A 25,421-nucleotide genomic window follows, 5' to 3' on the forward strand; every position below is an offset into this window, starting at 1 on the left:
CAGCACCCTGGAAGACCCTGTAGAACTGTGGAATACCTTCAAACGTAAGACTCTGCAAGATGCCGAGGAGTGCACTGGAGAGCGCCCGAGATCTAGGAGTGCCTTTGCCTCGGTGGAGACGTTGGATAATATTGAGGAGAGTCGCGCTGCCAGACTTGCTGGGAAGCGGGACCAATACAGGGCTCTGTCGCGTAGGACTAGAGCTCTCCTGAGGAGAGACAAGGAGAGGTATGTCAGGAGTCTGTTGAGGAAGTCGAGGGCCATTTAAATGCGAATGACCCCCGACCTGCTTATCGAGCCGTGAAGATGCTCCGCTCCAAGTCTCCCTCTTATTAGGTGAGCACTATCCGAACAGCTGACGGCTGCCTCGTGTCTTACATGAATGGGCAGAGGGCACGTTGGGCTGAGAACTTTGAGCAGCTGTACATGGTGGACTCTCCACGTCGGCTGCTTCCAGTTGCTGGGTTAAGTGGTGGATGCTGACCCACCCATTGACGAAAGTTCATCCTCTCTGGGTGAGGTCAAAGAGGCTGTGGCTAAGTTGAGGGTTGGGAAGGCACTTGGCATGCTGTCCGGATCTTCAATCAACCTTAACTTCAGCAACTTCGGTCAAGAGGAGCACCGGGAGGCATCATGGGCCAAGCAAGTCATACATCACGCCAGCCACCATAAATAAAATTAGCTTGCGCCACTAACAGGCTGGGGCCGTCTATAACGCCCCTCAAAAAACCCTACCGGCGCTACAGACAGCACAAAAAAGTGTAGCAAATCTGAGGCATTCCAGTGGAAAACAAGTTCGCGGTCCTCGGCCTGTGTTTCTGGAGTGACGGAGGAAATGTTGTGCAGCCCGGCGTGGCGATAAATCTCATCAATGTATTTTAGTCTATCCGATCCTGATCTGCGCATGCGCAGAACCCAATGTTTACTATCACAGAGTGTTGATATTAGTTTGTCCAGGCAAGATGGCGGCAATACAGCATGCTAGTTTTTATGAGAGAATGGCCAAATTCCAGGATGACATTCAAGGGTTATCACATTTATCACATTTACCGACATACAAGGGGTATAGGTTATTTAGACATACAATATAGGTTATCACATTTATTACATTTACCGACATACAAGGGGTATAGGTTATCACATTTATCACATTTACCGACGTACAGGGGGTGCAGGTTATCTCACCAATCACATTTACCGACGTACAAGGGGTGCAGGTTATCTCACTTATCACATTTACCGACACAGGGGAAGGTGGGGCAAAACGGCACCCTTAAGGTTTCACTCCAGATTTTGCATCAATTTTGTAGTATATTCAGAGATAGTTGTTTTTGCAATCTTTATTCATCATTAAACAAAATAAACTCTCTTGGAAGAACTACTTTGGATCCTTTACTCATGAATTAAAAATAAAATAGCCACAAGTGGACCATTTTGTACAACGGTCGGGGCAAAACGGACCTCACGTATGGGGCAAAATGGCCTCATATGGAAATGCTTGGTAACATGCCAAACATACGTTTTGACAGAGAATCACATTAGAAAGATTACTTAACAAAACCGAAAACGGATCTCACTTATGCAAAATGGCTATTCCATTAGAAAACAATTGCGTTTAGGCTCAGATGAACACACAATGAATTCCAAATGAAAGTGAAATTACCTTTCTGAACATCAAGTTCTTATTCCATTACAAAAATAATTGTTATTTTGCTCAATAGCATGAACAACATGAACTCACAAACGAAAAGTGACATTACCTTCCTGAACATAAAATTCTTAATGCATTACAAAAATAATGATCTGTGCTCAATAGCATGAACACCAATGAACTCTCATGAAACTCACAAGTGAAAGTGAAATTACGAACATAAAAGTTTACCTTCCTGAACATAAAATTAATATTCATATAAAAGAAACAGAGAACACTTTGTCCTTATCGATTTTATCTTGTTCACTGAAGTTGTGAGTTAGTTAGCAGCAAAAATAATTATTATTGTTAAGGGGCCGTTTTGCCCCAAGGGCAATGAAAATGTTAACAACAATCTCAGCGGAACAATGGCGGTGCAGAAAATGTTTCAGTAGTCAGACTCATGCACAGAGTAATAGAGTAATACCAAAGAATCATGCAATAACACATGAAATTATGAGTCACAGTACTCCTATAAACACGATTTTATCAGACACTTACCAATAGATCAGCTGGTGATAAAATATTCTGGGATTTTTCGCACACAAACAAACGACGGCGTCCAAACTTGCCCCGATGCGATAAGTCCATATCATTGTCCATATCATTATCAATAGCTGGCAGAAGCTAAAAACACAGAAAACGGGGTGGTCCATATTACCCACCTATGCCATTTTGCCCCACCTGACGTACAAGTGGTGCAGGTTATCTTATTTATCACATTTACCGACATACAAGGTGGTTATCTCATTTATCACATTTGCTGACATACAAGAGGTGCAGGAATCAACTCTCATATTTCACGCATTTTCCAAATTCAAAACATACGTTATCATTTACTTTCATAAAAACAAATATAAACTCGGGTGGGACAGATCACAATAAGTAAGCGAGAAAAGACATGGTACCGTGCCGAAAATAATCCGTCCTGTGTATGTAAACAAAGTCCGCGCATGCGCAGATCAGGATGGGATGTTCACCCATAGCGGATCGTTGGCAACACTGCTTACATCACAATGGCCGCTTCCCCGCTCCAACCAAAAACAAATGTAGGCTATGCCTTTCACTGGTGTTCTAATGCGATTCTGTTGATTTCGACCTCATTTGAAATGCATATTAGTCGATTTCATGCTCCCCACCCAAAAACCCTGTGTTCCCACAGGTCCCCCAAGATCGTTTAGGAAGGGGATAGGCATTTGAAAAGAGGCATAACTTGAAAAGTGGCATAACTCGAAAAGTAGACATTTGACGGAAATGAGGAACAAAATCACGGAATTCTCTACATCTATCAGCAGAAAAACATGAACCACGTGAGAAAATCGTTGGTTGGGTGAAACCGTAAATTGACCAAAAAGTTACTGCAAAATAATAGCAGTTTTCTTAAATGCATAATAATAACTTAGTATTCGTAAATGCAAAGTAATGGCTTAGTTTCATAAATGCAAACGAATCGCTTAGTATTCTTAAATGCAAAATAATAGCTTTGTAATTCAATTCAATTCACAATAGCCTACTAGTTTCCTAAATGCGCCGGCTGGCATGGTCGATGACGTCATTACATAACATTGTCAAGCGAGAGTTAAATGGTTTCATCATTATATATTTTTAGATCATATCAGAATATTTGTGCAAGTTATCAATGTTTTCTTCGTATTTTCTTAGGGAGGACGTTGCAGGAATGAATACAACATTTATTCAAATGCATAATAGCCTTGTAAACAACTTTAGCTGTCCTTGACTAAATTTGAACGAAATGTAAAAAGAGACATTTTCCTCCACAAATTACAAACTTGTTATCAGTGTGCACAACTGACAAATTCATATATAATAAATTATGGAGAGTGTATATGTAGTGACATATCTGAACATTAGCCTCTTTCCATGCGGTGTATATATTTTAAAGTCAGGGCCGGTGAACGAAACTCAGTGGACAGTGTGTCAACACTTGTGTCCCACGATTGTACAACAGTAGTTTTCCTGGGTTATTGGTCATGGAGATCCCTGACTTTAGGCACTGTAAAGCCAAAGACAGGGAGGGGATGGTAGCTGGGGTAGTGCTAATTGCCATTTGAGCTATGTAAAAAGCAACGAAAAGGGGTGGGGGATGAAAAGGGCAGTATACACGATTTGCCGTTTCTGTTGTAACCGACGGTGGAATTTACGAGCTCACATAACTATACACGGAAGGAAGTACTTTGTAGATGATAATCCTTTTCACTTTCTTATTCCAGAAACATCAGTACAAACCTTCAGTTGCTACGAGGCAACCCACGGAAGTAGGTTTCACCAGGAATCGGTGTTCGGTCCCTGTGGCTGCCCCTTCCGTCGCTGCGTCAATCTAGGCTACAGCGACACAACAACTGGTCACATGCGTTCGAAGAGTATTTAGGAGCCCCAAAGGATACGTGTGATGGTTACACCTATGACAGGCCACGCCACTACTGCCGGATTCCCTTATATGTGGAGCCCTGTCATTTCAGGCAGCCGTGCGCCACCCTGCAGTGTTGCCACCGGCCGTTGGGGTAGATTCCTGACAAGGTTACCTGAGGTCTCCCCAGAATAGTATACTCAGTATGACTTGATTAACGATCAGTGAAGGTATTTGCTTTGGAGACTATTTGAGAAAATAATTATTAAGAGCAAAAGAAAAGTTGATTATGGCGGAATCTAAAACTTTCCATCGCCTATAGATGACTGAACTTCTGTTGGAGAAACAAAGCAATGAAACCTACTTCGTCCCGATCCGATGCGCGTTAACAAACAACGTCGTTGTCTGAGAAATTAAAAATGCATTTTATACATTTTTATTTTCTTAAAAAATGAAGTTTATGAGATTCAAACAATTACTTCCTAAACGCTGAGTCGTATACACAAAAACAAAAGTAAATATTACAAGTGTAAACACAAGATTTACTCATGCTCGTTAAGTGCTTGCTTCGTGCCTACGTGTGGAGCGCTGCCACCACTAGTGGAGGGGTACAGTGGAAGTGATGCAACATCTTGTCAGGATGACACGACAGTGTAGCGCAAGTCATATGCAACCCTTACCTCCCATAATGGAGGATCGTTACTCTTCATAAATTATTATACCTACCGTTCGTGATTTCCCTCAGTTTAGTGAGGACATACAGGTCAGTAGACGGATGATTTGGTCTCTCTCTCTCTCTCTCTCTCTCTGAAGTGTCGGCGACATGTCGGAAACAATTCCGACAGTGCCAAGATTTCTGACAGCTGATCATCTGATGCCCATGTGGCATACAAGAGCACGGGAATCCGCGCCTACCTCATGGACTACTACAACACCCGGGGAGCAGTGGCCTGACAGGACAGAATTGTGGGCGAGTAAATACCATGTGTGGTAATATGAGTGGTAATATGTATGATAGTATGTGTAATAAAATATATAAATGTGACTTGTTTATGTTTTACTCCTACAAATATTTTAGAATGAATGAATGTTTACGTAATATCGGTAAACAAACCAGTAACTGAAAGAAGAGATAAATCTAAATAACTGAAAATGAAACAAAGTTTAAATAATGGCAGAATAATGATATTAAGAAATAAATAAAGTTATAAATAGTAAATTAATTATGAAGAATGAATTTTACGTAATATCAGTAAACAAACCAGTAACTGAAAGAAGAGAATAAATCTAAATAACTGAAAATGAAACAAAGTTAAATAATGGCAGAATAATGATATTAAATAAATAAAGTTATAAATAATAATTAATATAAATAAATGAAAATGTTAGTTATATATATATATATATATATTCTTCAAATTATATATATTATATATATATATGTATATATATATATATATATATATATATATATATATATATATATATATATATATATATATATATATATATATATATATATATATATATATATATATATATATATATATATATATATATATATATATATATATATATATATATATATATATATATAAAGAGAGAGAGAGAGAGAGAGAGAGAGAGAGAGAGAGAGAGAGAGAGAGAGAGAGAGAGAGAGAGAGAGAGAGAGAGATAAACCAAAAATAGATATATAGATATATAGACCCCCGAGTACACCACCCACCGCGACCCGTTAGCCGTGTCGAGATTTATTCGCCGAATATTGGGGACATGTCCCCGAATAGTCTTGGCCATTCGGCGACATGTCCAGCATACAACAAGGCCAGCATACAACAAGGCCAACATTATGCTCGGGTTCATAGCGAGGAACTTCGAGTGTAAAACACCAGACGTGATGCTATCCTTGTATAATTCCATGGTAAGACCGCACCTCGAGTATGCAGTGCAGTTCTGGTCTCCCAATTACAGAAAGGACATTGCTTTACTGGAAAGGATTCAACGACGCGCCACAAAGATGATTCCAACCTTCAGGGCTCAACCGTACGAGGAACGACTCAAGCGACTCAATCTCTTTACATTGGAGAAAAGACGCCTACGAGGGGATATGATTCAAGTCTTCAAGTATCTAAAAAAGTTCAATAACGTCGATTACTCCAAATTCTTTGAACTGCAAACCAACTCAAGAACTAGAAATAACGGTTTACCCATTCAGTTGAGTCGATGTAACACAGACATTGGAAGGAGTTTCTTTTCAAACCGAGTCATCCGCCACTGGAACAATCTTCCCTCAGAAGTAGTAAATGCGAATACCATCAACTCCTTCAAATATAGAATCGACCGTCATTTCGCTGCGTCGGGAGTAAACTGAATAACGAGGGGCTTCCATCTGCTCCTCAATATCGAGGTGCTTTCATCTGCTCACCAAGCCCCAAGTGGCGGTCGAGCAGATTAAATCACCCAAGCGGGCGACCTCGTAATGAGCCAATAGGCTTTCTGTTGCCTGCATTTCCATGTTTCCATGTTTCCACCCACTCCTTCCCCTTCTCTTCATTCATCCCCTTCCTTGCCTTACCTATCTTCCCATTCACTCTCGTCCATCCATCCCCGTCCTTTGCAACTGCACCCATGAGGAACTAAATCAAAGATGTGTTGTTCGTCATATGCACTTTAAGGAAAAATTCTGAATAAAATGAAAAAGGGAAGAACCTACAATTGTATTAACATATTTACAAACGATTCATTCAAAATGGCCGCGGAGGGGTAAGATGAACCTTGTTTGGGGACAGATGAAGCATCAGTTCATCTTACCCATCATGTGTGAATGATTATTTTTTAATCCTCATTGTAATCTGTTTGATATCAGATGCCGCGAAAGTACATCAGAAAAACGGGCCGGGCCCCTGTACCCCTCGATGTGATGAAAAGGGCATCCGCTGCATTCGACGATGGTGCAGAAAGAAAGAAAAGGCTACAAAAAATATCATCGATACGCAACGGGCTAGCAGCAGCAGAGAAGAAATAGGCTGCCAAGGACAAAGAAATTGTGGAAGAATTTGTTTAAAGGACATAAGTCAAGACAGACAGCATCTATAATGCCACTTCGGATGATGATGGAAGTGAGGACGATGTATGCGAGACCATGATTCACTTTCTACAATGCACTCTGATGACGATAGAATGATATTACACGAAGGCGGTTTCGTGGTAAAGGACCACAGGATGAAGGAAATCCACACAAAGATATGTCGCAAGAACTGACGAACGACGGCAGATGAAATCGAGGGAGTTTTCTGTTAAGAGAATCACGACAGCCCTGAAAGCAAACAGGCCTTCATAACTGACCACAATGATGAAGCATCATCTGATAAAAGATATTTCGGTGACACCAGCCCTGAAAACTTGTCTTTAGCCTGCAAAATGAATCAATGTGTTCCCATGTGACTTGGGGACTAACTTTCGTAGGCCTGTTGATGAATATAAGTGCATTTTGTTAAATTAAAAAGGATGTATATATCACTTGATACATAAAAAAATGTGTACTATCCTCTTTTAAAGGCTTTAAAAGGTGAAAGCCTTATCAGGAGAATATTATCAATTTGCCGGTGGTTAAAGGTAATGACAGCTACCAATGAATACCGCCAGACAGGGTCATGCTACCAGGGAAGACCTCAGGCTCAGAAAAATCTAAAAGTTGTTCATTCACCCCACTTCAACTAGGCGCCTGAGCCAAAAAAAAATATATTCAGTCCCTGTCACACACACACACACACACACACACACACACACACACACGTACAAATGTAACCAAGCAAACATATCTAAATTGAAAATGACCATTCCGTCATTTCAGTCAAGCTTTTATTAACAATCCGCATGGACGGGAAAAAATTGATAAATCTGGACGGCCTGATGGGGTGCAGTGGAGAGAGAGAGAGAGAGAGAGAGAGAGAGAGAGAGAGAGAGAGAGAGAGAGAGAGAGGGAGAGAGAGGACAAAATCATCCGTCTATCGATTCTTTTATGTCTCAACAAACTGAGGGAAATCACGACGGTAGGCACCAGAAGAGTAACGAGCCTCCATTATGGGGAGATAAGGGTTGCATATAAATTTGCCGCACTGTCGTGCCATCCTGACAAGATGTTGCATCACTTCCACTGTACCCTCCACTAGTGGTGGCAGGCTCCACACGTAGGCACGAAGCAAGCACTTAACGAGCATAAGTAAATCTTGTGTTTACACTTGTAATATTTGCTTTGTTTTTTGTATGCAGCTCAGCGTTTTATGGAAGTAATTGTTTTGAATCTTCGTAATCTTCATTTTCAATAAAATAAAAATTTATAAGAAATGAATTGTAATTCTCAGACAACGACGTTGTTTGTTAACTCGCATCGGATCCGGGGACGAGTAGGTTTCATTGTTTGTTTCTCCAACAGAAGTTCAGTCATCTATAGGCGATGGAAAGTTTTCAAATTCCGACATAATCAACTTTACTTTTTAACTCTTAGCGGGTGATATTTTCTCAAATAGTCTCAAAAGCAAATACCATTCACTCATCGTTAATCAACTCATACTGATTATACTATTCTGAGTAGACATCGGGTAATCTTGTCCCAGGGAATCTACCCCAACGGCGGTGGCAACACTGCAGGGTGGCGCACGGCTGCCTGAGGTGACGGAGCTCACATATGAGGAGTCCGGTGTAGTGGCGCGTGCCCTGCCATAAGTGTAACCATCACGTACCCTTTGAGGCTCCTAAATACTCTTCCGAACGCATGTGACCAGTTGTTGTGTCGCGTGTAACCTAGATTGACGCAGCGAGAGAGTGGCAGCCTGAGGGACCGAACACCGATTCCTGGTAAGTACTTCCGTGGGTTGCCTCGTAGCAGCACAAGAGGTTTGTACTGATGTTTCTGGAATAAGAAAGTGAAAGGATTGTATCACCTACAAGAGTACTTCCTTCCGTGTATAGTTATGTGAGCTCGTAAATTCCACCGTCGGTTACAACAGAAACGGCAAATCGTGTATACTGCCCCGTTTCACCCCCTCCCCTTTCGTTGCTTTTTACATAGCTCAAATGGCAATTAGCACTACCCCAGCTACCATCCCTCCCTGTCTTTTTACAGTGCTTAAAGTCAGGGATCTCGATGACCAATAACCCAGGAAAACTACTGTTGTACAATCGTGGGACACAAGTGTTGACACACTGTCCACTGAGTTTCGTTCACCGGCCCTGACTTTAAAATATATACACCGCATGGAAAGAGGCTAATGTTCAGATATGTCACTACATATACACTCTCCATAAGTTATTAGATATGAATTTGTCAGTTGTGCACACTGATAACAAGTTTGTAATTTGTGGACGAAAATGTCTCTTTGACATTTCGTTCAAATTTAGTCAAGGACAGCTAAAGTTGTTTACAAGGCTATTATGCATTTGAATAAATGTTGTATTCATTCCTGCAACGTCCTCCCTAAGAAAATACGAAGAAAACATTGATAACTTGCACAAATATTCTGATATGATCTAAAAATATATAATGATGAAACCATTTAACTCTCGCTTGACAATGTTATGTAATGACGTCATCGACCATGCCAGCCGGCGCATTTAGGAAACTAGTAGGCTATTATGAATTGAATTGAATTACAAAGCTATTATTTTGCATTTAAGAATACTAAGCGATTCGTTTGCATTTATGAAACTAAGCCATTACTTTGCATTTACGAATACTAAGTTATTATTATGCATTTAAGAAAACTGCTATTATTTTGCAGTAACTTTTTTTGGTCAATTTACGGTTTCACCCAACCAACGATTTTCTCATGTGGTTCATGTTTTTCAGGTGATAGATGTAGAGAATTCCGTGATTTTGTTCCTCATTTCCGTCGCAAATGTCTACTTTTCGAGTTATACCTCTTTTCAAGTTATGCCTATCCCCTTCCCTAAACGATCCTGGGGTCCTGTGGGAACACGGGGTTTTTGGGTGGGGGAGCATGAAATCGACTAATATGCATTTCAAATGAGGTCGAGAAATCAACAGAATCGCATTAGAACACCAGTGAAAAGGCATAGCCTACATTTGTTTTGGTTTAAGCGGGGAAGCGGCCATTGTGATGTAAGCAGTGTTGCCAACGATCCGCTATGGGTGAACATCCCATCCTGATCTGCGCATGCGCGGACTTTGTTTACATACACAGGACGGATTATTTTCGGCACGGTACCATGTCTTTCTCGCTTACTTATTGTGATCTGTCCACCGAGTTTATATTTGTTTTTATGAAAGTAAATGATGACGTATGTTTTGAATTTGGAAAATTCGTGAAATATGAAAGTTGATTCCTGCACCTCTTGTATGTCGGTAAATGTGATAAATGAGATAACCTACCCTTGTATGTCGGTAAATGTGATACATAAGATAACCTGCACCACTTGTAGGGAAGGTGGGCAAATTAGCATAGGTAGGTAATATGGACCACCCTGTTTTCTGTGTTTTAGCATCTGCCAGCTATTGATAATGATATGGACTTACTCCTCGGCTCATTAGTCAGCTGTAATATCAGGGCAAGTTTGGACGCAGTCGTTTGTTTGTGTGTGAAAAATCCCAGAATATTTTATCACCAGCTGATCTATTGGTAAGGTCTGATAAAATCGTGTTTATAGGAGTACTGTGACTCATAATTTCATGTGTTATTGCATGATTCTTTGGTATTACTCTGTGCATGAGTCTGACTATTGAAACATTTTTCTGCACCGCCATTGTTCCGCTGAGATTGTTGTTAACATTTTCATTGCCCTTGCGGCAAAACGGCCCACTTAACAATAATAATTATTTTTTGCTGCTAACTAATTCACAACTTCAGTGAACAAAGATAAGGACAAAGTGTTCTCTGTTTTATATGAATATTAATTTTATGTTCAGGAACGTAACGTCACTTTTCGTTCATGAGTTCATGTTGTTCATGCTATTGAGCAAAATAACAATTATTTGTGTAATGCATTAAGAACTTTTATGTTCAGAAAGGTAATTTCACTTTCACTTGTGAGTAGTTTCATGAGTGTTCATTGGTGTTCATGCTATTGAGCCACAGATCATTTATTTTTGTAATGGAATAAGAACTTGATGTTCAGGAAGGTAATATCACTTTTCATTTGGAATTCATTGTTGTTCATGCTACTGAGCCTAAGAGCAATTGTTTTCTAATGGAATAAGAACTAGATTATTTTAGTTTTGTTAAGTAATCTTTTTAATGTGATTCTCTGTCAAAACGTATGTTTGGCATGTTACCAAGCATTTCCATATGAGGGCCATTTTGCCCCATACGTAAGGTCCGTTTTGCCCCGACCGTTGTACAAAATGGTCCACTTGTGGCTATTTTATTTTTTTTAATTCATGAGTAAAGGATCCAAAGTAGTTTTTCCAAAGAGAGTTTATTTTGTTTAATGATGAATAAAGATTGCAAAAACACCAACTATCTCTGAATATAATACAAAATTGATGCAAAATCTGGAGTGAAACCTTAAGGGTGCGTGCCGTTTGCCACCATCCCCTATGTCGGTAAATGTGATAAGTGAGATAACCTGCACCCCTTGTACCTCGGTAAATGTGATTGGTGAAATAACCTGCACCCCCTGTTTTTTTTTCTTTTTTTTTACGTCGCGGCCTATAGCGCCGGTAGGCTTTTTCCCGGTGGGGCCTGATGGTCGGCCCAAGGCTTCTTCCCGGTGGGTCCTGATGGTCGGCCCTGCCCGTTCTGGCGCAGGCGAGTGTTTACAGTGGCGCCATCTTGCATTGGCTCATGCTGCCCTCCCGGAGCTCATCTTTAATCCTAGAATCTAGAGTCCGGGTTGATAGGTGGTCTTCTAGACGGCATGTGGGTAGTTTTAAGCCACTCGGCGGCGGCTGAAAAATCCCAGCTTGGTGGCACCGGGCGGGGATTGAACTCGCGTCCTCCTGAACGCGGTGGTGTTACTCTGTCGATTCAGCCACCGCCTCCCCCAATACTGTACGTCGGTAAATGTGATAAATGTGAAAACCTATACCCCTTGTATGTCGGTAAATGTAATAAATGTAATAACCTATACCCCTTGTATGTCGGTAAATGTAATAAATGTGATAACCTATACCCCTTGTATGTCGGAAAATGTGATAAATGTGATAACCCTTGAATGTCATCCTGGAATTTGGTCATTCTCTCATAAAAACTAGCATGCTGTATTGCCGCCATCTTGCCTGGACAAACTAATATCAACACTCTGTGATAGTAAACATTGGGTTCTGCGCATGCGCAAATCAGGATCGGATAGACTAAAATACATTGATGAGATTTATCGCCACGCCGGGCTGCCCACAACATTTCCTCCCGTCACTCCAGAAACACAGGCCGAGGACCGCAAACTTGTTTTCCACTGGAATGCCTCAGATTTGCTACACATTTTTGTGCTGTCTCTAGCGCCGGTAGGGTTTTTTGAGGGGCGTTATAGACGGCCCCAGCCTGTTAGTAGCACAAGCTAATTTTATTTATGGTGGCTGGCGTGATGTATGACTTGCTTGGCCCATGATGCCTCCCGGTGCTCCTCTTGACCGAAGTTGCTGAAGTTAAGGTTGATTAAAGATCCGGACAGCATGCCAAGTGCCTTCCCACCCCTCAACTTAGCCACAGCCTCTTTGACCTCAACCAAAGAGGATGAACTTTCGTCAATGGGTGGGTCAGCATCCACCACTTGTAACCCAGCAACTGGAAGCTGCCGACGTGGAGAGTCCACCATGTACAGCTGCTCAAAGTTCTCAGCCCAACGTGCCCTCTGCCCATTCACGTAAGACACGAGGCAGCCGTCAGCTGTTCGGATAGTGCTCACCTAATAAGAGGGAGACTTGGAGCGGAGCATCTTCACGGCTCGATAAGCAGGTCGGGGGTCATTCGCATTTAAATGGCCCTCGACTTCCTCAGCGAGATTCCTGACACACCTCTCCTTGTCTCTCCTCAGGAGAGCTCTAGTCCTACGCGACATAGCCCTGTATTGGTCCCGCTTCCCAGCAAGTCTGGCAGCGCGACTCTCCTCAATATTATCCAACGTCTCCACCGAGGCAAAGGCACTCCTAGATCTCGGGCGCTCTCCAGTGCACTCCTCGGCATCTTGCAGAGTCTTACGTTTGAAGGTATTCCACAGTTCTACAGGGTCTTCCAGGGTGCTGAGCACATCGAACCGATTTGAGACCGTCACTGCATACTCCTGAGCACATGCCAGGTCCTTCAGCCTCTCGAGATGGAACACAGTAGTGTTGCATCTCGAGATTCTTTTTGACCTAACATGAAGCTTGAGTGTTGCAACAACAAGCCTATGGTCAGTTGCAAAGAACGCATCACTCCGGTAAACCCTGCAGTTCTGAAGGATCCTCCAACGAGTATTTACGATAATGTGGTCGATCTCCTTAGCTACACCTCCGGCATCGCTATATCAAGTCCAGCGGTGCAGCTCTGGTCTCTGGTACCAGGAACCCGCAATTCTCAACTTTCTGGATTTTGCAAAATTCAGGAGGAGAGAGCTGTTGATGTTCCTGGTACATTTGCGGAAATGAGTTCCTGTACCCACTGTGGTAAGCCTTCCCTCCAACCGGCAACGTCGCAGTAGTGCTACTCAAGTGTTGTTGTGAATAAACGATGTTCGTCGTGTTCGGCTGTGAGTGGCGGAGAGGTTCACTGCTATTCAGGAAGTGTAAGGGAGGCTTTATCCATAATTAAGAGGTGAAAATAAATGTAGCATGTGTATGTAACACATGTTAAACCAAGATATCACTACAAAATAATAACACCAGAGAAGACGAGGCGTATTATCTAGAGTCGAGGCTTTGATGTTCCGCTCCTTCATCAGCCTTCACGTGAACGTGTGCACTCTCTCTCTCTCTCTCTCTCTCTCTCTCTCTCTCTCTCTCTCTCTCTCTCTCTCTGGAAATACGATATAATTTTCTCACTTTCTAAGAAATCCGGCCACCTGTTTTAACCAGTCTCTCACATACCTTCGCAACCACACTAGTGAGTGATACCGGTCTGTAATTTAATGGGTCCGCTCTCTTGCCTCCCTTAAAAATCGGTACCGTACTATGTTTGCTCTCTTCCAATCTTGTGGTGCCTTTTCTTCACTCAGATAGGCACTCATTATGGAGTGCAGTTTCTCTGCAAGTTGATCACTACATTCTTTCAAGATCCACCCTGATACTCCATCCGGCCCCGTCGCCTTTCTTACATCCAATTTGTTCAAACTTTCTTTGAGCTCGTGCACAGTTAACTGACTCTTTCCTTTTCCTGGCCCGGGGTTGTACAAATTCTTCTTTGCAAAATTCTATGGAAGCTGTTATTCATCACCTCTGCCATCTTTGCTGGGTCCTCATATGTGGTTTCATCCATTTTCAGTTTATCGATTTTTTCTGTTCTTTAATTTGCCGTTCACACGTCTATAAAATAGTTTGGGTAGGTCTTTTCACTTGTCGATTATATCTTTTTCATATTTCCTTTTTTCTTCTCTTCTAATCTTTGTATATTCATTCCTTGCTTGTTTGAAATCGTTCCACGAGTTAATTCTTCTTCGTCTCCTCCATCCCTTCCAAGCTTCCTCTTTCTCTTTCTAATTATCTCGCATCTCTTGTTAAACCACTCCTTTACCAACATCCTTTTTGGTTACCTTGGGGACATATCTATTTTCGGCTTCCTTGTATAGCTTTAAAAACGCCTCCCACGTATCCTGTGTACTCTTGGCTTTGAACAGCCCACTCCAATTTGCATTTTCAAAAAAGGTTCTCATGCTAACAAAGTCACAGTAGTTGCTTCTCCCAATTTTGTGATCCTCTTTTCGGTCAATCGTTTTCTTTTCTGATACTTCAAATTCCACAACCTCATGGTCACTCTTCGCTATTGGACAATCTACGTTAAGATTTTCTATTATTTCCTGCCCCTTACTAAATATATACCAGGTCTAGTCTTGACGCCTCGCCTTCTTTCCCGAATCTGGTATGTTCCTTGATCCACTGAGTCAGCACATGTTCCACTGCCAGTTGCAGGAGTCTTCCTCCCCACGACTCGTCTGCTCCTGCGTCTGCCAATTCTCCCATTCCACCTCCATGCAGTTGAAATCACCCATTATAATTATTCTTTCACACTCCTTCAACATTTCATCCTTGCAACTCACCGCGTCTTGTATCATTTGTTTATATTCCCGCAACCCCATACGCTTGTTCATGGGGGCACATACCCTACTACATAATGCCTCCTTCTTCCTTCAGCACCCACAATTTTCACTTTCAACACCTCTGTCAAGCCTTCACCCTCAATTACCTCCTCCACCCTAATGCCTTTTTCAACCATCAACATCACACCTCCTCCCTGTTTTATCTTTCTGTCTCTCCTCCATATGTTGTTTGTACCTTCTCCAATCCCCACCACCTCAAATGGGTCACAACTTAGTTTCCGTCAGCCCCACAATATCAGGTTCTTTGTCTCTCAAATAGTCGTTAATTCTATCTACGATGAAACTGTTCCATTAATATTCGTATATGTCACTTTCCACCCTTTCTCCTTTTCTGTTAGTTTTATTCCCTTCTTCCTCTCGACCCTATGAACTACTTTCTCATTTTCATATCCATTACTCTCGAAAAAAAAACTCCCTCTTCTCTTCTTGCGATCTCTTCTCATTTAAATCACGAACCTCACCTCTAAAGGCGGCTTTACACCTGGCAATTCGCGGCTGGCAATACAGGCGCGGCAGCATTTTTGGTCTGGGTCTGGGTCTGGGAGCTCTTCTCGCGGCAAGTTCTCTGCAGCTGAGCGTGTCCGTCTTGTATTGCCGACTGGCGGCCAGGTAAACAACATGTCGGCGCCAATAAAACAAGAAATGACAGATGCAGATAACAAGATTTGGAGCCGGGAGGCCGAGGTGGCATTGCTAGAGGAAGTGAGACAGCATCGACACTTGTGGGACCCACAAGATAAGCTCTACAAGAAGCAGAGTCTGCGCAAAACAACTTTTGAGAGAGTGGCAGCAACACTGAGGGAAATGTTTATCTCTTTGCGAGATATCGAAGGAGGTATAAGGAACGGTTATTTTCGTGTATTATATAATCACATTATGTAATGCCTGGGGGTTGGGATGGCATGTTCCTCCCTTCTCCTTTGTTGTTAAATGCAGCAATAAACAATCAATCAATCAATCAATACTACTTATGATAAAACTCGTTTACTTAAAGTATTTCTACAATATTAGGCTGATGGACCAAACTCATTGTGGTTTTAAGATATGGTAGTAGCCTTTTGGGGTGTCTGGGGTGAATTCATGCCCTTGCATTTACTAGCAGTTTACGTCTTGATGCTCCCGGCGGCTCCTCCCACGTGTGAAGGTACTTTCTCCCGAGAGCTCCCAGCCGGTCTAGCCGCTAGATCGTCGCGGCTGTATTGCCGGCCAGGAATTGCCACGTGTAAAGTGTGTGTGTGTGTGTGTGTGTGTGTGTGTGTAATTCACCACGACCTGATCACGCGTTGGTCTCGTAATCGCCAGCAGGTACCCTCCCGACATGAGCAAGTGCTCTTTATCGTCGATCTATGGGTACTGCCAGGACCTCACACACCACACACCCCATCCCCCTTGCTCAAGGGGGGACAGTAACCACTCCTAGTCAACGGAAAGAATCCGGCCTGAGCGGGCTCAAACTGCCGCCCTGTCAGACCGTGAAGCCTGGGAGAGTGTGTGTGTGTGTGTGTGTGTGTGTGTGTGTGTGTGTGTGTGTGTGTGTGTGTGTGTGTGTAGTTCATTCATAATACCCTGATCACGAGTCTCTCTCTCTCTCTCTCTCTCTCTCTCTCTCTCTCTCTCTCTCTCTCTCTCACACACACACACAGAGAGAGAGAGAGAGAGAGAGAGAGAGAGAGAGAGAGAGAGAGAGAGAGAGAGAGAGTGAGCAACTTCAGCTGGCCGTGCAATAAGCCGGAGAGCCTTACTGCACCCACACCTCACTGTCACCTGTCATCCTCGTCCATGTAGCTATCCAGTCTACTCAAACCAAGCTACCGTCGCTGCACTAACTATGTGATTGCTTAGTCTATTCCATTTCAGAGAGAGAGAGAGAGAGAGAGAGAGAGAGAGGCGGGCCACACTTGCCATGGAGGTGGGCGGAGCTTGAGAGCCAGCCGGCAAATCAGCGAGGAGTGCGGCGCGGGGCTAGAAAACTGTACCTACCATTGTAAATATATAAAGGATGTATAAAGGATTTGTACTGTACTGTATTCCTGCCCTACCTGTGATTCTTCTGTCTCTTCCCTGCTGCAGGATAATGTCTGAGGGCGGCAGTCGGGGCGACGTGGCAATGAGGGTGATCGCGAAAGTCCACAGGCCGGGGGTCACGCCGGAGGATATGGTGGTCGGCTACAACGAGTGGTCCGAGAACTACGAGGAGATGGTGAGAGAGAGAGAGAGAGAGAGAGAGAGAGAGAGAGAGAGAGAGAGAGAGAGAGAGAGAGAGAGATGCCTTCGGTACCAAGTGCCTACGCAGAATCATGGGGTATCGCTGGAATGATTTTGAGTTAAACCGGCGACTACTCCTTGAGGTCCGGGAGTGAAGTGATGCGGCCCCTGGGGTACCCACCTGTAATCACCCGCTTCCCCGTCCCCTTAGATGATCTGGAAAGGCGGGTACCGTGGCCCCGCCATCACGCTGGAGGAGGCGCTGCGTTGGGTACCCCCGGAGCGGCGAGCTAAGGCCAGGGTGCTGGACGTGGCCGCTGGGACGGGCTGCGTGGGCCGCGAACTCCACCGGTAAGGCTTCAGGTGGGTGCCGCAGGGCCGCAGACAGGGGGATGTCCGGTCACCTTACTTAAATATCCTCCAGTCCACTGCCTCCTGCCTGCCAGTGCCTCAGCCTCAACACGAGTCCAACGTCAAGAGATGAAGATGATGTGTTGGAAATTACAGCAGCTTGTGTAGAGGCAGGGCCGCTGGGTGGGAACTGGGAGCGGGCAGGAGCGGCATTACTATAGTCCATCAACTCTAACTTAAAATTGAGCACTGTGACTTGGCCCGGGGAAACCCCCATTGTTTTCAGATCTAGCGATGACCTGCGCATGACGTTTTGTCTCACTGTTAGTCTGTACGTTATCTATTTATGGAATTTACATACATTCATAATACGACTGCGTGGTGTTTTGAATGGCTTGGGATTAGAGGGATTGATTGATTGATTGATTTAGAGTTTCTTTCATGGCGCCGCAACATCTTGGTCATATGGCACCGGAGTAATAAAATGGAAGGCAAATAATTAAAATAATCTAAGGGTGATAAATATTATTAGGAAGATAGTTTTGAAATGGTCCATTTAGATATAGCACTAGTTTAAAATATAATAAAATGTTTATTAAAAATGCATTAGTGAAATACAAAGAACTTTCTATGAAGAGACCCTACAAGAGATGGAGGATGCCCATCTCCTACAGATACCCCATGACGTCATGTCCAGGGGTGAGCGCCTTTTCACCCAGCATTAGGGAAAGGGAAAAATTCCCATGTACATCACGACACCGGGAGAGGTACTGCTCTCGCAGATCCCGCAGACTGGGGCACTCGACCTGGGATTAGAGGGAAAGACAACGACTCAGTAAACCTTCCATATCACTTGGCAACGTGGCTCATGCAACTTTGCCGCCCGACGGACCTTGGCAACAGGCGCCAGGCCGCACCATTCAACGTTACGCCACAATGGAGAAATTTATTAGATCTCTCTCTACCGCCCTGCGCAGCCATTGAGAGAGAGAGAGAGAGAGAGAGAGAGAGAGAGAGAGAGAGAGAGAGAGGGAGAGAGAGAGATAGCCACCCTCTCTGAGGAGAGTAATGGAGTGATGTGGCACCAGCGCGGTCTCGTGGGGAATCCTTGTGTGGCGCCCAAGGGTTCAAATTAAAATCGATAGGCTATACTATGTTAGGAATTAGGCCAGTTAACCGGGGGACTAGACAAATTAACTATTTCCCCTATGGAACTAGTCTCGGGCCGAGAGTTCAAGCCAACTATGAGTATCGTTTGAGCTCAAATAAGCCTTGGATGGTAGTTAAATACTTCGGTCATCGGCTCCCAAACCGAGACAGAATCAACTTATGCACTGCCTGAAGACTAACCACATTTACCATGAAAGGAATAACAATAGTGAAGTGTTTCCTTCATTAAATAATAACTAATTGTTCTTGCTGAATTAAAATTAAAGAGCGAGGATAATTTAACCGATGGAAACAGAGAGGAAAGCCACGCCATCTGGCGAGAGAAATTAAAAATATCGCTTCAGACCCACGTGGTTGGTTTTCTCTCACTCCACCATCGGCCTTCACATAGTAAAGACCAAGGCACTGCAGCCCACCCATTAACTCGGACGCAGTGTACCTTCTATTAACTGACTGAGGGATACTACACCCGGCAACGAGACTTCAGAGACAACAATATCTTTTGAAACCCGCTTCTCAGCTAAGTGCCCCCAGCAGTTATTTGAGACAGATAGATTTTACTACACGGATCCGGTAGGATTATTATTTGTTCGGCTGTCTGGAGTTGCTTGTTGGATACCTTCACCACCTAATAGCTGGTAAGCACTTGTTTGTTTGGGATTGTCTGACGGGTGTGTTATTCACTTTGCGAGTGACCTAACTGTTGGGTAGGGTAAATTTACGGATTCCCAACAACTACTACTACTGCTATAACTTCTACTACTACTACTACTACTGCAACTACTACAGCCGCTCCCACAGGCACATATACGCTGTGGACCCGTCGGAGGGCATGATGAAGCAGCGGGAGACTGGCATCTATACCAACGACTTCCTGGAGTTTATCGGCAGCGGACACTCCACCGTGCCCAAAGGTATTAGTAGTTTTTTTTTTTTACATCAAGGGACACGGTTCAAGGGCAACAAGAAGATTACAAAAAAAAGCCTGCTACTCGCCGCTCCCATAAAAGATAAAAGTAAAGAGTAGCCAAAATAGAGGTCAATTTCGAGAGGAGAGGTGTCTTGATACACTTCTTGAAATATGTCAAGTCATAGACAGGGGGAAATACAGACGAAGGAAGGTTGTTCCAGAGTTTACCTCTTGCATAAGGGTTTTGGATAGTATAGGGATGAGCATGAGTAGAAAGTCGTGTGCAGCGGGGCCGCGGGAGGGAGGGAGGCATGCAGTTAGCAAGTTCAGAAGAACAGTCATCATGAAGATATCGATAAAAGATAGAAAAAGAGGCAACATAGCGGCGGAATTTAATTAAGAGGTAGAAGGTTGTCAGTAAGACGAGGATAACTGATGAGACGAAGAGCCTTAGACTCCACTCTGTCCAGGAGAGTTGGGTGAGTGGAATTATTGTTATTGTTGTTGTTTCATATGTAAAGATTAATATACGTATTTTTCTTTTACATCTCTCTCTCTCTCTCTCTCTCTCTCTCTCTCTCTCTCTCTCTCTCTCTCTCTCTCAGACACATACGACCTGGTGGTCACCTCGGGCGGTATGGGCGAAGGTCACATCTCACACAGTGGCCTCGACGACGTTGTGCGCGTCGCAAAGAACGGTGAATGAGTAAGTGAGCCTGCGTGCCTGCGTGCGTGCGTGCGTGAGTGAGTGTGAGTGTGAAAGTGTTTTTACAAAAAAAAGAGACAGCTCAATGGCACAAAAAAAAAAAACAATAATATAAAAAAAGCCCGCTACTCGCTGCTCCTGAGAAAAAGAAAATCAAAAGAGGTGGCCGAAAGAGAGGTCAATTTCGGGAGGAGAGGTGTCCTGATACCCTCCTCTTGAAAGAGTTCAAGTCGTAAGTAGGAGGAAATACAGATGAAGGAAGATTGTTCCAGAGTTTACCAGCGTGAGGGATGAAAGAGTGAAGATGCTGGTTAAATCTTGCACAAGGGGTTTGGACAGTATAGGGATGAACATGAGTAGAAATTCGTGTGCAGCAGGGCCGCGGGAGGGAAGGAGGCATTCAGTTAGCAAGTTCAGAAGAGCAGTCAGCGTGAAAATAGCGATAGAAGATAAAAAGAGAGGCAACATCGCGACGGAATTTAAGAGGTAGAAAACTATCAGTTGGAAGAGGAGAGCTGATGAGACGAAGAGCCTTAGACTTCACGCTGTCCAGAAAAGCTGTGTGAGTGGAGCACCCTCCCCCCCACACGTGAGATGCATACTCCATACGAGGGCGGACAAGGCCCCTGTATATGGACAGCAACTGTGCGGGGGAGAAGAACTGGATGAGACGATACAGAACGCCCAACCTCGAGGAAGCTGATTTAGCGAGAGTGGAAATATGAAGTTTCCAGTTGAGATTTTGAGTTAAGAATAGACCGAGGATATTTAGTGTTGAAGAAGGTGACAGCTGAGTGTTGTTGAAGAATAGCGGATAGGTGTTTGGAAGATTGTGTCGAGCTGATAGGTGGGGAAATTGAGTTTTTGAGGCATTGAAGGACACAAGGTTTCTTCTACCCCAATCGGAAATGATTGGAAGGTGTGAGGTTAAGCGTTCTGCAGCCTCCAGTCTGGAGTCGTGTACTTCCTGTTGGGATGGGCTTCTATTGAAAGAAGTTGAATAATGCAGAGTGGAGTCGTCGGCGTATGAGTGGACAGGACAGTTTGTTATTGAAAGAAGATCATTGATGAATAACAAGAAGAGAGTGGCTGATAGGACAGAGCCCTGTGGAACACAACTGTTGATAGGTTTAGGGGAAGAACAGTGACCGTCTACCACCGCAGAGATACAACGGCCGGAAAGGAAACTGGAGATAAAGGAACAGAGAGAGGGATAGAATCTAAAAGAGGGCAGTTTAGAATATGTCTAGCGCAACTGATAAAGTTTCACCGAAATGGCTAAAAGAGGATGACCAAGAGTCAGTTAAGGGAGCAAGAAGATCGCCAGTAGATTAAGGATTGATTCAAAACCTTTAAATGTACATAAGAGTAAAGCTATAGGGCGGTAGTTTGAGGGATTGGAACGGTCACCCTTCTTAGGCACAGGCTGTACAAAGGCATACTTCCTGCAGGAAGGATAGGTAGATATTGATAGGCAGAGACGAAAGAGTTTGACCAGGCAGGGTGTCAGCACGGAAGTATAGTTTTTAAGGGCAATAAGAGGCACTCCATCAGGTCCATAAGCCTTCTGAGAGTTGAGGCCAGAGAGGGCATAGAAAACATCATTTGGAAGAATCTTAATAACGGGCATAAAGGAGTCAGAGCGGGGGTGAGTAAGAGGAATATGCCCAGAATCGTCCAGGGTGGAGTTCTTACAGAAAGTCTGAGCCTTAGAGACAGATGAGACGGCAGTGCTGCCGTCAGGGTTAAGGAAAAGAGGGAAACAGTAAGAAGTGAAATTGGAGGAGACATTTTTGGCTAGATGCCAGAAGTCACGAGAAGAATTAGAAGAAGCAAGGTGTTGACATTTTCTATTGATTAAAGCAGTTTTGGTAAGTCAGAGAATAGATTTGGCCCGATTCCGGGCTGAAATTTAAAAGCTATAGTTAGCGGGAGTTCGAAGGCTCTGGAACTTTTTGTGAGCTGCCTCTTTATCGTTAATAGCACGAGAACAAGCACGATTAAACCAAGGATTTTTAGTATGAGGAGTAAAAAAAGAACGTGGAATGTATGCCTCCATTCCAGAGACAATCACCTCTGAGATGCGCTGGGCACACACAGAGGGGTCTCTCTCCTGGAGGCAGTAATCATTCCACGGGAAATCAGAAAAGTACATCCTCAGGTTGTAACGGTGTAACGCTTGGTTGCGGGGACTTGCGGGCGTGAAGAGAAACTCTTGCTGTCTTAGAAGAAATATATTCTTAACCTAAGATACAGCGTAGCGTGGGTGAGAGAGACGAGACGCTAGGTGTGTGTCGTGCGAGCTCTCTCGAAGGAGTGATGAGTTTCAGAGTGGAAAATAATGAAGTTACAATTGGTCACGTATGTCAAGGTGACCTCTAAGCTTGATGAAATGCTTTGTATACAAACTGAGATGGTAAACACTGACAGCTGACATTCCTACAAGGTGGCGTGATCTATCTGTCGTGTTTTTTTTCAATTGATATACTACAATTATTATAACAAGGTCGTCCCACCGAGCTGAAGCAAAATGCCAGAAGCATCGCCTCTTCGGTGGGTCCAGAGGATGTACAGGAGCGATAGGACAGGAAACAGAAATAAGGTTATGGTCGGAGGAACCCAACGGAGAGAACAGTTTGACAGAGTAAGCAATAGGATTAGAGGTAAGGAAGAGGTCTAGAATGTTGGGCCTGTCTCCAAAACGGTCGGGAATACGTGTAGGGTGCTGAGCCAACTGTTCTAGGTCGTTGAGGAGAGCAAAGTTGTAGGCTTGTTCACCAGGCTGGTCTGTGAAAGAGGATGAGAGCCAAAGCTGGTGGTGAACATTCAAATCACCCATGATGGAGATTTCAGCGAAGGGAGAGTGAGTCAAGATGTGCTCCACTTTAGAATTCAAATAGTCAAAGAATTTTACATAGTTAGTAGAGTTAGGTGAGAGATAAACAGCACAGATGTATTTAGTAATAGAACGACAATGAAGTCTTAGCCAGATGGTGGAAAATTCAGAAGAGTCAAGGTCGTGGGCACGAGAGCAAGTGATGTCGTTGCGCACGTAGGCTCAACATCCAGCTTAGGATTAAAATTTAGGATAGAGATAGTAGGAGGGAACAGAGTAGAAGTTTCTGTCAGTAGCCTCAGTAACCTGTGTTTCGGTGAGGAAGAGAAAATAAGGTTTAGAGGAGGAGAGATGGTGTTCTACAGTATGAAAATTAGAACGAAGACCAGGAATGTTGCAGAAATTGATAAGGAGGAGGTTCAAGGAGTTATCAGGACACCTCTCAAGTCGGCAGCCAGAAGGGAAATTTATGGTCCCCCCCCAGGCGGGGACTCCGAGGCATTGTTATTTTTCGCCATTTTGAATTTTGAATTTTGTGAAAAGGTGTGTTGTGTGAATGTAGTGTTGTGTAGAAAGAGAGAGGAACTGTCTTTAGAGAGCATGCTGAACTGCTCTCTGGTGTTGATGAGACAAAAGGGAAACGGTTAGTGAGGACATGGTCTTTGGAGGGCTTCAGCACCCTCCTCGCTTCCCATATATCCTCACCGAGAGTAGGTCACGCCCGTTCGGTAGGTGTCTTCCTACCTACTCCTACTATTGGATCGCAAAACAGTTCATGATAATCCCAGCAACTTTTACGAGAGGCCTTTCAAACGGGCGAACTTAGGCGCCGTTTAGGACTGGAAAGAGCCTACATAGAGACTTCATATATGCCTGGAGTAAACCTTGAGGCGGTCTCCCTAGGGTGGGCTAGACGACGAGCCCCCTAGCGTATGCCCCAATGATTAACTGATTTCCTCCTCTCCGGCACTCCAGGAGGCTTCGTGATCATCGTGATGCGCCATGAGTTCCTACAGACCGTGCCTTCCTACAAGGACAAGCTGGAGCCTTACATGGACCAGCTGGAGGCGGACGGGAAGTGGAAGAAGGTAGGGAGCACCGTTGCCAGATTATCGTACTCAGAGCATAGTATTTACCGTTTTTTGACACCTAACTATTGCCAAGAAGCATCAGGAATTAACTATTTTAACGATAGATATAAATGAATCTAGTTATTGAGCCCCAGGAGACATATTTGAAGTCGGAAGTTGGTAAATATATAAGAGGCTGAGTACAACTATCTGGCAACGTTGGTACAAGAAAACATTTACTTTAATCAAGGTTTCTGTCTGGCGGGGCTGTTCACTGTATGGGCGCCTGTCACGACATTCTGGTATAAGGAGATGGTCAGGAGCTGGCCAGGGGGAGGTCACGTATTTGAAATGATGGTCATAATTCCTTCAGGTGGAGCGGCGCATCGTCCCAAACTATTTCTGTGACAAGGAGGGTCTCGTCTTCGTCTTCCGCATCACTAAGCCTGAGTGAGGAGGAAGAGGAGGGAAGGGAAAGGAGAGAGATGAAGAGGAGGAGTTATAGTGGTGCTGTGCCAAGGCTGTCTCTGTGTAACAGCCTTGGCTTTCGTCGCGGCACCCGAGACTGAGGTGTGAATTATCGTGCTCTGGCAACCTGGCGTCATGGCGTCTACGATGTTATATGATAGTCTACGCATAGGGCACATTTGTCAGTATTAATCATATTATTGAAATTGTCGTAAAAATGTGTTTTAGTTAAGACTGAGGCTGCAGAATCCTTAACCTCAGACCTTGCTATCATCTCCGATTGGGATAAAAGGAACCTTTGGGTTTTTGTGTCCTTCAATGCCTCAAAAACCCAATTTATCCACCTTTCAACTCGACACAATCTTCCAAACACCTATCCCCCATTCTTCAACTACACTCA

The 25,421-nt window shown here is 43.8% G+C and overlaps 2 protein-coding genes across 6 annotated transcripts in view; one reads left to right on the forward strand and one right to left on the reverse strand.

Annotated features, from left to right (window-relative positions):
• Positions 1 to 25,421, reverse strand: part of LOC127002507 (uncharacterized) — a 173,482-nt gene that overhangs the window by 103,574 nt on the left and 44,487 nt on the right. The window lies entirely within an intron of this gene.
• Positions 19,847 to 25,382, forward strand: LOC127002506 (uncharacterized). 2 transcript variants are annotated; one of them, XM_050868554.1, is made up of 4 exons: positions 19,847 to 19,945; positions 20,547 to 20,639; positions 24,459 to 24,571; positions 24,927 to 25,382. In XM_050868554.1, exons 1-4 carry the CDS (start codon positions 19,864 to 19,866, stop codon positions 25,005 to 25,007), a joined length of 369 nt encoding a protein of 122 aa, XP_050724511.1. In that variant the 5' UTR covers positions 19,847 to 19,863; the 3' UTR covers positions 25,008 to 25,382. The 2 variants fall into 2 exon arrangements, with proteins under 2 accessions (XP_050724511.1, XP_050724512.1); XM_050868555.1 differs by lacking the exon at positions 20,547 to 20,639 and having other exon boundaries at positions 19,848 to 19,945.

The sequence above is a fragment of the Eriocheir sinensis genome, chromosome 23 (genome assembly GCF_024679095.1).
Source record: "Eriocheir sinensis breed Jianghai 21 chromosome 23, ASM2467909v1, whole genome shotgun sequence".
Taxonomy (NCBI): domain Eukaryota; kingdom Metazoa; phylum Arthropoda; class Malacostraca; order Decapoda; family Varunidae; genus Eriocheir; species Eriocheir sinensis.